Here is a 12,990-nt window from a genome sequence, read left to right as displayed (position 1 = left end):
TGACTATATCTCCCTGTACCCCTGATTCTTTACCACCCCCCCCCCCCCCCCCCGCCCCGTACATTGACATTCCATTCCTTGCTGGGATTTGACCTCTTGTCCTCCATTCCCCCCCCCCCCCAATTGCCCAACTCCTCTGGAATGCATCTCAGGAATGTCTTGAGGGAGGAGGAGCTCCCTGGGAGGGGGGTATGGGGGGCATTGTTGCTGTTCCATAAAACATGATGGAAACGGGAGCAAAGTTCTCAGGCCAGAGCAGGAACTGGATAGCTTCTCCCCATACTTCCAAGGGCCTTGTTCTTTGCCCTCATCACCTCCAGTTCACTCTTTAATTCCCTTTCCTCCCTCACCCTCTGGTAGCTGTATGGGTGTCCACTCAGTACCAGCCTGGGAATAAGGGTAGGCATGACTCATCTCCCTTATCGGGGTGTCACCAGAGGTTTCCGTGAAGAAGATGGGGGCGTCCATGTCCGGAGGAAATGGGGGAGACATGCAATTTCAGGTTAGGGTAGAGGGTCCTTTCAGTCCTGCCCTCAGCTCCTCTGACTGCTCTACTTCACTGACCCTCCAGCCCTCCAGCAACCCCACAGCCAGGTCTGTCAAGCTACTGGGAGAGGTGGCCGAGGAATGGGGAGGTGGGCAGCGAGCTGGAACTTGGGAGACTGGAATGGTCCTATCTTGTTTGGAAATAAAAACAGAGTGAGCTGTGGTTTCTTCTCTTGTGAGACTCTGGACTGTTTATAAGGTCAGAAATGTCTGTCAGATTCTCTGATCCACACCTTTCCCACATCTGCCTGCCTCCTGTTTCTACCTAGATTTCCAGTCCCCTTCACCTCATCCTTCCTAACCTCTTTATTCTCCAAATACATCTCCCTTCCCTTTTCCTGGTTCTCACCTGGCTGCTGTATCCCAGCACCTCCACCTCTTGTTTTCAACCTTCCCCCGAGCCCAGCTTTTCCCCACCTGGGGCCCCCAGTTTGCTGGGGGGGAGGAGGGGATTGGCAGCCCGGATTTGCTCATTCTCTTAGTTGAGAGGAACCAATCCCCATACCAAACTGGGTCACATCATCAGCTGCCAGGCAGACTGGTCCTCTTGTGCACTGGGTGCCACCTGCAGGGGTTCCTCCAGCCTGCTGAGAGGTGGTGCCAGGAGAGTGGGGGAGGTGAGCATGGGACTGATATCACGAGCTACACCGAAAATACCATCAAGGGAGGCAGTGAGATGGAGAGCAGAGTGTGAGGAAGACTTGCTGAAAACCAGAGAGCATGAGAGTTGTAGTGAGGACTGGGTATTAACTTGGTGACTTGGAGCAAGGACTGAGTTAGAGGGACAGGGCTCTCTGTCTGACCTGCCTTGAAACTACCCCACCTGCCCCACCATGGTCTGATATCCATTCTGCAAAATTGGGGCGTTGACTAGGTAATTTCTGAGATCCCTCTGGATTGGAGAATCATAATTCTATCTTGAATGCCAGGGAAGCCAACCACAGGGCCTGGCTCTTTGGGAAGGCCCCCACCATGTGAGGTTAGAGGAAAACCGGGACAAAAGTAGGCCTAGATAGCTTGAACCACCAGTGTTTGGTCTTCCGGCCGGGCTAGGTCGAGTCAGTGTTTGCAGGCTTCAGGAGCTCTCGGGAATTCTCTCATATAACATCCTCATTTTGCAGAGGAGGCTAAAGCTGTCAGAGGGGAGGTCACATGATGAGTCAGGACAGAGCTCTGAAAATCCCAGACAGGAAAAAGCTAGCAAGACATAGTGGGAGACAAAGAGAAAAAAAAGACTGAACCAAGAAAAGATGAAAACAAGGCAAAGGCAGGCCTGGGAAAGGAGCAGGGATAAGGGGCAAGAGAGAGTCACTTGGTAGAAAGAAGGGAGGCACAGATTCTAGTGATAGGGATGGGGCAGTGTCCTCAGGGAACACTACATTTCAGACCTGCTGTTGCACCTTGCAGACCGACTCTCCTTCACTTATCTTAGATGGTTAGGGTTGGTTCTTTTGGTATAAATAATCTTTCACGCTTTAAAATTCTGAAATGAAACAAAAACAACCGCATCACTATCTGCTTTGGTAAGTCCCTTTCAAAAACACGGCTCCCTGGGGCACCATCTGAGGGACCTCCTCTCCTCTAATGAGGGTGTGCTCTAATGCCCTAATACCACGGACCAGGTGTAGCCAGGCTGGAGAGGAGAAGCTGCCACCATGGTTGCACTTTCGCTGAAGATCAGCATCGGGAATGTGGTGAAGACGATGCAGTTTGAGCCGTCTACCATGGTATACGATGCCTGTCGCATCATTCGTGAGCGTATCCCAGAGGCCCTGGCTGGCCCTCGTGAGTCTGAGTTACCTCGGTGGGTGGGGTGGGAGTCTTCAGTCCCTTCTTGTTCCCAGGCTCTTGGCTTTAAGGGATGACCCCATTGTCCCTCAAGGCTACTCATCCCTCACGCCTGTGCTCCGCGGTTCCCTCTGTTCCCTTTAGGCCCACAGTCCCTGGGGAAATAATAAGGGGCAACAATGCAGCCATTCAGCCACACTGGGGTCCTCATAGGTCTGAGGTGATCCATCCTCTCTTTTAGCCAGCGACTTTGGGCTGTTTCTGTCAGATGACGACCCCAAAAAAGGCATATGGCTGGAGGCCGGGAAAGCTTTGGATTACTATATGCTCCGAAATGGGGTGAGTGTCACTTCTTCAAGGACCACCAACATCCTCTTCCGTCAGCTTCCCCACTCCACCTCCTGTTTTCAGCACCCACATCCATTGCCTCTGATCCTCTCCAGACTGTCTATCACAGGCAATCAAAATACCCTGCTTTTGAGTGAGCCATCGTCGTCTTACCTTCAGTAATCTACTTTCCTCCCCTCTGGCCATGGAAAAAGGAAGTAATACCTCTAGCTTAAAGTAGGCTCCTACCTCCTATTCCCGCCCCAATAGGACACCATGGAATACAGGAAGAAGCAGAGGCCCCTGAAAATCCGTATGCTCGATGGAACTGTGAAGACTATCATGGTGGATGACTCTAAGACTGTCACTGACATGCTCATGACCATCTGTGCCCGCATCGGTAAGGGGTCCTGGTGGGGCTGAGGGCTCGGGGATGGAGGCTCCAACTCTACCAGAAAACACGGGTGCAGTGCCTGGGATGCTACCAACCCCTCGCGCTCCCCCAGGCATCACCAACCATGATGAATATTCACTGGTTCGAGAGCTGATGGAAGAGAAAAAGGAGGAGGTGACAGGGACCTTACGAAAGGACAAGACACTGCTACGAGATGAAAAGAAGATGGAGAAACTAAAGCAGAAGTTGCACACGGATGATGAATGTAAGCAGAAATAGAAAAAAGAGGGCACTGGAAAATGGGCAGGGGGCCACGGGGCAGCTGTTTATTTGTTAGTTATTGACTACCTGCTTTTGTAAGATGCTGTTTTAAGATACAGGATGCATCAGTAATAAAGTTCTACACTCATGGAACTTATCGGTGAGAGAAGGTAGGAGATAAAGAACAAACAAACAGAAAGCCAAAGACCAGGCAGCACAGGCGCCCTGGGGGCTTCACATTGAGGGGACTCTCTGTGTCCCAGTGAACTGGCTGGACCATGGCCGCACACTGAGGGAACAGGGAGTGGAGGAGCATGAGACGCTTCTGCTGCGGAGGAAGTTCTTCTACTCAGACCAGAATGTGGACTCCCGGGACCCCGTGCAGCTGAACCTTCTTTATGTGCAGGTGTGGAGAGGATTTACCTGGGATGAGGGAGGTACAGAGAGGGGGGCAGAAGCACAGCGAGGGGTATTCCCGCACCCCCACACAACATTCACCTCCTTTTCTTGTGCTCTCCAGGCACGAGATGACATCCTCAATGGCTCCCACCCTGTCTCCTTCGACAAGGCCTGTGAGTTTGCTGGCTTCCAATGCCAGATCCAGTTTGGGCCCCACAATGAACAGAAGCACAAGGCTGGCTTCCTCGAGTGAGTGACCCACATCCCACACCCTGTCAGGACCCAGGACTCCCTGCCATTGTGACCCCAACAGCCCTGCCCCCATCCCGGGCCTTCTCTCTCCATTTCCTCTTCTGAAGTACCAGGGTTTGACCCACATGGGTACCTGTTTCGCTGCCATCAGCCATTTGTTTCCTCACTGGCCCCCTGTGGAACATGAAGGTAGCCTAGAATCTGCCTCTACCCCATACCTCTCAGGCAAGCATGTAGCTTTTTGAGATTCTCTGAAGAATTTTACTATAGTGGCTAGAGGGAAACAGTACATTTTTCCTCATAGGGAACATTAGACTTAGAAAGCTTCACAAGTCTCATCCACTGAGAGTTCTCAGAGTGAATAGAGTTCGGCGCTGCTTGCTTAACTTCCTCCATGCATGGTCATCCTTCTACCGAGCTCCTTCTGCTCTTGGTTCCCTGCAGTAGTGCTCTAGACTCTTTCCCTCAGGGACTGGGCCTGCAACTCAGGTTCCCTTGTCCCTTTCCCTGTAGGGAGAGACGCAGGCTGCACTCCAGAGCTAATGCTAAGTCATCTCGATTTCATGGACAATCCAGACTTTCTTCCCTCGAGCTTTCCTTCTCCCCAAAGATAATACTGTCCTAGACATTTCCTCACGCCCCTAGGCCCACAGTCCATGGCCCACATACCCCCGATGCTGTCCACTACATGCTGACCCTCCCTTTTCTGGTGTAGCCTGAAGGACTTCCTGCCCAAGGAGTATGTGAAGCAGAAGGGAGAGCGTAAGATCTTCCAGGTGAATGGGGGCAGGGGAAAGTGTTTGGGATGCCCCGGGAGCTTTGCTGCTTAATCCTACTGACTGAATGGACCCCCGGCCCCTTCCTTGTCTCCTCCCACCCCGCTTCCACCTGCCAAGCTGTTCTCCCACCTCTCCTGTGCCAAGAAAGCGGAAGACCTGGGCTTTTCATCTCAGCTCCATCACTGCATTTGCTGTGGAATTCAGTTCAATATTCTTGGTTGTTTTTTTCTTTGCATCTAACATGGGATGACAGTACCTGCCCGGGGTAGGATTGATAGGAAAATCAAATGAGATAGTATGCCTGAAATTACTATGAAAAGTATATCTTTGTACAAACATAATGTGTTATCCCCACCTCTTGAATATTCAGCCCCAAAAGTCTTCTATCTGACCTTCTACTTCCTATCTGTTCACGTCTCCAGAATGTCTGAAAATTCTTTAACTATATTCCTTGAAATGTTGCTTCTGCGTATCCTTTGTCAGTCCTCATCCCGTCACCCTCTCGTTTCTCATACCTTGCACCCCCTAACCTTTCCTGTGCCCCCTACAGTACGCTCCCATCGTAGTTAACGTCACAACTCCTTGTCTGTGATGCTATCCTCCCACGTTTCGCTAAACATTTCTCCATTTTCTACTCTAAGGCACACAAGAACTGTGGGCAGATGAGTGAGATCGAGGCCAAGGTGCGCTACGTGAAGCTAGCCCGTTCCCTCAAGACCTATGGTGTCTCCTTTTTTCTGGTTAAGGTGGGTTACAGACCCTTCTCACCATCCTCCTTATTTCCACTCTTAGTCTTTCCTCTCAAAGTCAGGCCCTGCCCTTGGTTACACTTTCCATCATCCCTACAAGTCCCATTCTCTCTACTTGCTCTGACCTTGTGAAAACTTGCCCTGTTGGCAGCCCTCTGCCACCAACTTTCCTCCAGACCCTGCCCATCCATAGACACCCAGTTCAGCTCTCCCACCCTCCTCAGCACCCCCTTGTGGTCTAGATCTGATCTGCTCGTTCACCTCTCTGGCACTAATACCAACAACAATCTGCCTCACAGGAAAAGATGAAAGGAAAGAACAAGCTGGTGCCCAGGCTTCTGGGCATCACTAAGGAGTGTGTGATGCGAGTGGATGAGAAGACCAAAGAGGTGATCCAGGAATGGAGCCTCACCAACATCAAACGCTGGGCTGCCTCTCCTAAGAGCTTCACCCTGGTGAGTCCGGGTGCCCAGGAGGGAAAGGGCTTTGGAATTTCCAGACGGGGGCAGCTGAGAGGTCTCTCCCCTCCCTTGGGATAGTGCACTGAATGTGACTCCAGAAAAAAGGAGGACTTTACAGGACCCTGGGGGTCAGAGAGAAGGAGAAGCTTTGCTAGAGAGTTGTGCTTAAATGACACAATCTTTGCAGTCCACAGAACTTGACTGTAACCAGCAAACTGAGCTCACAGGAGACTTGGGGAGAGGGAAGAAAAAGGTGAAAGAAAGAAAAATAAGCCTCCCCTCTTTCAGCAGCAACTATACAATAGTTTTCCCCCTGGCTTTATATTTCAGTATTAGGGATTAGAAACTGATACCACCTCAATGAAGTGCCCTATCGAGGGGACAAGAATTTAATAAAGGCTATTTTTCCATTTTGGATACTAGTGCTAACTTTCCATTATGGTCATTCAATGACAAATGTTTGTGTCTTCCCAGCTTTATTATCAGGGTGAGAGAAAAGCTATTTCTTAGACAGCATGCATTTGAAACTATGTAGCATAGAGACTGCTCCTCAGAAACAAAATGTTGCCCTCCGGGGAGAAAAATAAATGGGAAATTGAAGAAGGGTAGGCTTCTCTCTAGAGGGCTGTTGGCAGGGGAAGACACCCTCACCAGCTTTGCCTTGGGGCTCCCATCCTACCCTTTTCCATCGTGGGTAGATGCAGGCTCTCCCACTGAGCCCCCACCTTGTCACCCTAGGATTTCGGGGACTACCAGGATGGCTACTACTCAGTACAGACAACGGAAGGGGAGCAGATCGCACAGCTCATCGCCGGCTACATTGATATCATCCTTAAGAAGGTGCTTGCCCCAGCCTTTTCCTTATCTTCCCTCACCTTCTACCCAAGCCAGTCCTTTAGAAGTGAGGACCTAGGTTCTGGAAAAAGGCTGAGTAGGGAAAGAAGAGGCTGCTTTTTCCCTGCCTCTCTCTTCTTTAATTCTTGTTCCTTTTTCCTTCCTACAGAAAAAAAGCAAGGATCACTTTGGGCTGGAAGGAGACGAGGAGTCTACTATGCTAGAGGACTCAGTGTCCCCCAAAAAGTACGAAGGTTGCTGGGCTGATCCCATCCCCCAGGGGCAGGGAAGGCAGGGCCTGACTCCAACGACTGTTGAGGGGTGGGGAGTCCCTAGGATGGTTCCTTAACCGGTCACAGGCTATCACACATCCCCCTAGACCACAGGACCTGCAAAGGTAGTACAGCTGGGTGGCAGGGAGGTTAAGACAACAGTCCTCTGAGTGCCGCCCCGTGTGTCCCCTCTCTAGGTCGACAGTCCTTCAGCAGCAGTATAACCGGGTAGGGAAAGTAGAACACGGCTCTGTGGCCCTGCCTGCCATCATGCGCTCTGGAGCCTCTGGTCCTGAGAATTTCCAGGTGGGCAGCATGCCACCTGCCCAGCAACAGATTACCAGCGGCCAGATGCACCGGGGACACATGCCCCCTTTGGTAAGAGTGCTTCCACTGCCACCACGGTACCAGGCCTTCCTCCCCATATCAGCTGTTTGTCTTCCCACGTCCCTGTTCGTAGTCCTGTCCCCAGCCCACCTCCTCTTTCCTCTAAGCGTTCTCTGTTTCTCCTCCCCTTGTCTTGTAGACATCAGCCCAGCAGGCACTCACTGGGACCATTAACTCTAGCATGCAGGCTGTGCAAGCCGCCCAGGCCACTCTGGATGACTTTGACACTCTGCCCCCTCTGGGCCAGGATGCTGTGAGTATGGGACGGAGGAGAGGCCAGCGGTGCTGAGGCTGGGACTCACAGGAACGGGATCGGAGTTAACCGGACCAGAGCAGATCCTGAACTTTGCCTCTCTCTCGCTCTCTCTTTCAGGCCTCTAAGGCCTGGCGTAAAAACAAGATGGATGAATCAAAGCATGAGATCCACTCCCAGGTAGATGCCATCACAGCTGGTACTGCCTCCGTGGTGAACCTGACAGCAGGTAGGCCGGATGCCAAGTCCTATCTGTATGTGGTGGGGGTGGGGGAGGAGGAGCGCGTGCAGGCACCAAGTGTGACTGGCTCCAGGTGGGACTGCCCCTCAACTCAGGGAAGAGACCGTGTCTCTCTCGGCACACGTTTGTGACTAACGCCTGTGATTGCACCTCTCTAGCCCATTGTCTGGCCTGCTCGCCTCACGTGTGCTCCTCTTCCTCCCTCAGGGGACCCCGCGGAGACAGACTACACGGCAGTGGGCTGTGCAGTCACCACGATCTCCTCCAACCTGACGGAGATGTCCCGCGGCGTGAAGCTGCTGGCCGCCCTGCTGGAGGACGAAGGCAGCAGTGGCCGGCCTCTGCTGCAGGCCGCGAAGGGCCTTGCCGGGGCGGTGTCAGAGCTGCTGCGCAGTGCCCAGCCAGCCAGCGCTGAGGTCAGGGGCCACGGCTGGCACTAGGGAGGAGACCCCAAAGGAGGAGGGGGCAGTCCAGATTGTGGGATGGAAGTGTGGGACCTGTGGGCAGCTTCTGACCGGTGTCCACTCTCCACAGCCCCGTCAGAACCTGCTGCAAGCAGCTGGGAACGTGGGCCAGGCCAGTGGGGAGCTGTTGCAGCAAATTGGGGAAAGCGATACTGACCCCCACTTCCAGGTTAGTGACTTACCCAGCCCCTAGAACGGAAGCTTCTTGGAAGTAACCTCTGACCCTGAATCCAGCTCCTAGTCCTGTTACTACAAAGTGACTTCTCAGCGCCAAACGGAAGATGTGTTTGCAGGGAATGACATTGGGAACCTCCATTCCCTTTTGAAGGCATGAAAATTTAGAACCCCTGAATCCAAACTGAATCTACCAGGTCACCCTTGGCTGATGATATTTTGTAGTCGCCTGCCATCTTCTCCTTGTCTTCCCTATATATAGCCTTTGTCCCAACTCGACATCTTGAAGCTGCCTCCATACCACCCTGAGGACACTGTTCCTCTAGCTCCCCCTTCCCCACCCCATGCCAGTTTCCTCAGCTGACTTGTCATCCTGGATTTCCCACGCAGATATGTGCACCCAGAGGGGCTGGGGTTCGATCTCCCCCCGAACCCCCCACGGTAATGGCCTCTGGCCTGGGCCTTCCCAGCTTTGTTCTCTCTGAGCCGCATACACTCGCTCTGCACCTCTCCCCCAGCCTCCTCAGGGGGCAGAACATGATGGAGATGGGGAGGCATGTCACAGGCAGGACTTGGGAAAATGGGATCCGGGAGGGTTGTATGGGGTCTTGTACTCCAGGGTGACTGCTTCCAACCAAGATTGAGAAGAAATGGAGAAAAAAAGCTGGGGGTGGGAGGGACCCCAAGAGGTATCTCTCTCCATCCCATTGTAACAGCACCGCCCCTCCCTCCCCATTGCGGTCCGAGTGTATCCGCCTCATGCGTTTCTCCCTCTGGTGTAGGCTCTGTTTCTCTCGGTGTGGGTTTGTTCCTTGGTGGGTGTTCTGTCCTACTGGGCGCTCAAGGCAGGGGCTTGGGGTAGCTTCTGGTTGCTTCTGCATACACTATCCAGTGATTGGAGTCAGTGGGAATAATGAAACCGCTCATGCCTCTGAGAAGGGTCCATGGATCCCAAGCTCGATCTTAGGCCATGCTGACAGTGCTTTTCTCACAGGACGTACTAATGCAGCTAGCCAAGGCCGTGGCAAGTGCTGCAGCTGCCTTGGTCCTCAAGGCCAAGAGTGTGGCCCAGCGGACAGAGGACTCAGGGCTTCAGACCCAGGTCATTGCTGCAGCGACACAGTGTGCCTTGTCTACCTCCCAGCTGGTGGCCTGTACCAAGGTGAGCCACAAAGGTTGCATTAGCCTGTGCTGAGGGGTGATGGTGCCACACACAGGAGCCTGTCATTTCACCTCTCTGGCTCCTTCTTACCTATTCCGGTGGCTGTGGGACTCCTCACGACTCCTTTCCATTGCCTTCATCTCTGACACTTGCTTTGCCCACAGGTGGTGGCACCTACAATCAGCTCACCTGTCTGCCAAGAGCAGCTGGTGGAGGCCGGACGCCTGGTGGCCAAAGCCGTGGAGGGCTGTGTGTCCACCTCCCAGGCAGCCACGGACGATGGGCAGCTGCTGCGGGGGGTAGGAGCGGCGGCCACAGCTGTCACCCAGGCCCTGAATGAGCTGTTGCAGCACGTGAAGGCCCATGCCTCAGGGGCTGGGCCTGCTGGCCGTTATGACCAGGCCACTGACACCATCCTCACTGTCACCGAGAACATCTTCAGTTCCATGGGTGATGCTGGTAAGGACACCACTCCTGGGAAGACAGAGAACCCTATTGAGGCTCCCCGAGCCCATTGGGCACTCCCTTGCAGACCTGCCAGTCCCCGCTAAGGACTCAGCAGAGTAGACCATGTACTTATTAAGCTCTCTGAAACTTCCAGTTTCTCATCTGTAAAGCAGGAATGTGATCCCCGTTCTGCCTTCTCGGGTATATTTTGGAGAATATACAAAAGCATACACAAACGTAGCTGGAAGTTGGAAGGTGGCATTAAGAAATAGCCTTCTCCACTCCACCCTACCTGCTCACTCCCAAAAGGAGTGCACTCCTTCACAAGGAGTGCAAGACTATTTACTGAAAATACTTGTTAGAGACTGTCTTCTCTCCCATAAAAGTTCACCGGGAAATCTGTCCCTCTCCAAGACCTTAAACCCAAAATACAATAACTCCAGGGGAATCACTTTGAGAACCTTTGTGTCTCTTTAACTGCCCCCCAAGAGCCCTGTCTACCTTGCCTGCACCCCTTTCCCCCACCCTGGCACCCTCGCAGTGTCTCTGGCTTCCTTACCTGATAGTGCTCTGTCCTCTCAGGTGAGATGGTACGACAGGCTCGCATCCTAGCCCAAGCCACCTCTGACCTGGTCAATGCCATCAAGGCTGATGCCGAGGGGGAGAGTGATCTGGAGAATTCTCGCAAGCTATTAAGCGCCGCTAAGATCCTGGCCGATGCCACAGCCAAGATGGTGGAGGCTGCCAAGGTACGAGCCCTCTGTGGCCAACTCCCAGACTGAGACCTGAAGGGAAGTAGAAGGGTCCAGATGGTCACCCTTTTCTGATGGGAGAGACCCAAGTAAAGCAGAAAATGTAAGAGTGCTCAGGAAGTAAAAGCACCCTCGGTTTCAGGTGCATAGGGGCCCAGGCTTCCAGCCACTGTGACTGCCAGGGTACTTGGTGACCGACATGCCCTTTTTCTTCCTCTGAGTCCACGCTCTGCTATCCTTACTTTTCCCTACTTTGTTGCCACCACCTGCCTTCTTCCTGGATCCCTCTGCTTCATGGCCTGTCCTGGGAATGCATATAAGCACTCAGTCCTGGGACCTCTGCTGCCAGCAGTACAGAGAAAGACAGGCAGTGGGACACAGGGTGCAGATGACCGTCGGGAAGAAGCCAAGAGGTTCTTGCACTCCCCGGGCTCTGAGGCTTTCCAGTTTGCAGGAGTAACCAGCTCCCCTGCTTTGGTTTTTGAAATCCCTGCTCTAAACTGAGTCCTCCTTGTCCCAAAGAGCCTTAAACACACCCTTTTGCCAGTGGCATTTAGGGGGCAGTAGGGAAAGAAACATGGCTTCTTCCCCCAAAAGGGAAAGAAGAAACGGTTCTACCTAAAAAGGGCCCAAAGGGAATCTAGGGGTCCCCTGATTCCCCTTTGCTTGCTTGAGGCAGCTCATCTCAGCTGTGATTACCTTTCAGTGGGGACTTTAGGAAAACATTTGAGTCTGGAGAGGTCAGAGCAGAGCTTATTTGGGGCGCACAGGGATGCTGGGTGAGGACCGTCTCTCCGCTTCTCTCAGGGAGCAGCTGCTCACCCTGACAGTGAGGAGCAGCAGCAGCGGCTGCGGGAGGCGGCTGAGGGTCTGCGCATGGCCACCAATGCGGCTGCGCAGAATGCCATCAAGAAGAAGCTGGTGCAGCGCCTGGAGGTAAAGCTAGGAAATAACCCAGGAGCGGGAGTGTGGGTGCTGTGGGAGGAATGAAACCGGGAGGGTTGTGCAGAGAGAGACTCTGTCACTGTTTCCTTGTGGGATAGTGTGGCCAGGGTGAGCCAGGGACTGGGCAGGGGAGCGCCTGGGGCTTGTCCTAACTACTCTGTCCTCACAGCACGCAGCCAAACAGGCTGCAGCCTCAGCTACACAGACCATTGCAGCAGCCCAGCATGCAGCCTCCACCCCCAAGGCCTCTGCTGGCCCCCAGCCTGTGCTGGTGCAGAGCTGCAAGGTGAGACTTGGTGGGAGGAGATGTGGGACGAGTGGGACTTTCCCCCAGTCTATGGGGAGGTGGCTCTCATGACATTTTCACCCACAGGCTGTGGCAGAACAGATTCCACTGCTGGTGCAGGGCGTCCGAGGGAGCCAAGCTCAGCCCGACAGTCCCAGTGCTCAGCTGGCCCTCATTGCTGCAAGCCAGAGCTTCCTGCAGGCAAGGCACCCTCTCCCCACCTCTCAGACGAGACCCTTCCCACCCTTCTAAGTCCCCTAGATCACCCACAGTTTGAAGCTCTACCAGTAGCCTCCTTCCCAGACTGAGCTGCGGCACTCAGTGTCCAGACCATCTTTAGTCCCTGTATCTAAGCAAATGGTACATTCATCTGCCCACCTGTTCCTCAACAGCCAGGTGGGAAGATGGTGGCCGCTGCAAAGGCCTCAGTGCCAACAATTCAAGACCAGGCTTCGGCCATGCAGCTGAGTCAGTGTGCTAAAAACCTTGGCACTGCATTGGCTGAACTTCGGACCGCTGCCCAGAAGGTAAGGGAGCTGGCCATCTTTGGAAAATGAGGGTGGAGTTCTGGGATGATGGGGAGTCTGCAGAATAACCTAAAACAGGGATAATTGTATAACATGGGACATTAGTGGGACACAGCAGTACCTCTTGTACCCAGACTTCCTTGTTATTGTAGGCTCAGGAAGCATGTGGGCCTTTGGAGATGGATTCTGCACTGAGTGTGGTACAGAATCTAGAGAGAGATCTACAGGAAGTGAAGGCAGCAGCTCGAGATGGCAAACTTAAACCCTTACCTGGGGAGACCGTAAGTATT

The 12,990-nt window shown here is 53.3% G+C and overlaps 1 protein-coding gene across 4 annotated transcripts in view; it reads left to right on the top strand.

Annotated features, from left to right (window-relative positions):
• TLN1 (talin 1) overlaps nucleotides 1-12,990 on the top strand; it is a 31,605-nt gene that overhangs the window by 4,108 nt on the left and 14,507 nt on the right. For 2 of the 4 annotated variants that reach the window (XM_053908089.1, XM_019454547.2), the window contains exons 2-26: nucleotides 2,169-2,331; nucleotides 2,576-2,673; nucleotides 2,932-3,061; nucleotides 3,168-3,320; nucleotides 3,580-3,722; nucleotides 3,837-3,964; nucleotides 4,683-4,743; nucleotides 5,388-5,492; nucleotides 5,795-5,950; nucleotides 6,695-6,796; nucleotides 6,960-7,036; nucleotides 7,260-7,440; nucleotides 7,589-7,702; nucleotides 7,823-7,931; nucleotides 8,151-8,359; nucleotides 8,478-8,576; nucleotides 8,972-9,022; nucleotides 9,576-9,743; nucleotides 9,908-10,202; nucleotides 10,773-10,939; nucleotides 11,750-11,878; nucleotides 12,057-12,173; nucleotides 12,261-12,374; nucleotides 12,566-12,700; nucleotides 12,853-12,981. In XM_053908089.1, the coding sequence (XP_053764064.1) occupies nucleotides 2,202-2,331; nucleotides 2,576-2,673; nucleotides 2,932-3,061; nucleotides 3,168-3,320; nucleotides 3,580-3,722; nucleotides 3,837-3,964; nucleotides 4,683-4,743; nucleotides 5,388-5,492; nucleotides 5,795-5,950; nucleotides 6,695-6,796; nucleotides 6,960-7,036; nucleotides 7,260-7,440; nucleotides 7,589-7,702; nucleotides 7,823-7,931; nucleotides 8,151-8,359; nucleotides 8,478-8,576; nucleotides 8,972-9,022; nucleotides 9,576-9,743; nucleotides 9,908-10,202; nucleotides 10,773-10,939; nucleotides 11,750-11,878; nucleotides 12,057-12,173; nucleotides 12,261-12,374; nucleotides 12,566-12,700; nucleotides 12,853-12,981 (3,300 nt within the window). In that variant the 5' untranslated portion in view covers nucleotides 2,169-2,201. Of the gene's footprint in view, nucleotides 1-2,152; nucleotides 2,332-2,575; nucleotides 2,674-2,931; nucleotides 3,062-3,167; nucleotides 3,321-3,579; nucleotides 3,723-3,836; nucleotides 3,965-4,682; nucleotides 4,744-5,387; nucleotides 5,493-5,794; nucleotides 5,951-6,694; nucleotides 6,797-6,959; nucleotides 7,037-7,259; nucleotides 7,441-7,588; nucleotides 7,703-7,822; nucleotides 7,932-8,150; nucleotides 8,360-8,477; nucleotides 8,577-8,971; nucleotides 9,023-9,575; nucleotides 9,744-9,907; nucleotides 10,203-10,772; nucleotides 10,940-11,749; nucleotides 11,879-12,056; nucleotides 12,174-12,260; nucleotides 12,375-12,565; nucleotides 12,701-12,852; nucleotides 12,982-12,990 lie in introns of those variants that run through there. The other 2 variants (XM_053908088.1, XM_053908090.1) reach the window with 2 other exon arrangements.

The sequence above is a fragment of the Panthera pardus genome, unplaced genomic scaffold, assembly GCF_024362965.1.
Source record: "Panthera pardus isolate Hobbes unplaced genomic scaffold, ASM2436296v1 HiC_scaffold_20, whole genome shotgun sequence".
NCBI lineage: Eukaryota > Metazoa > Chordata > Mammalia > Carnivora > Felidae > Panthera > Panthera pardus.
Note: the sequence above shows the minus strand (reverse complement) of the source record. Positions and strands in the feature narration are given on the sequence as shown.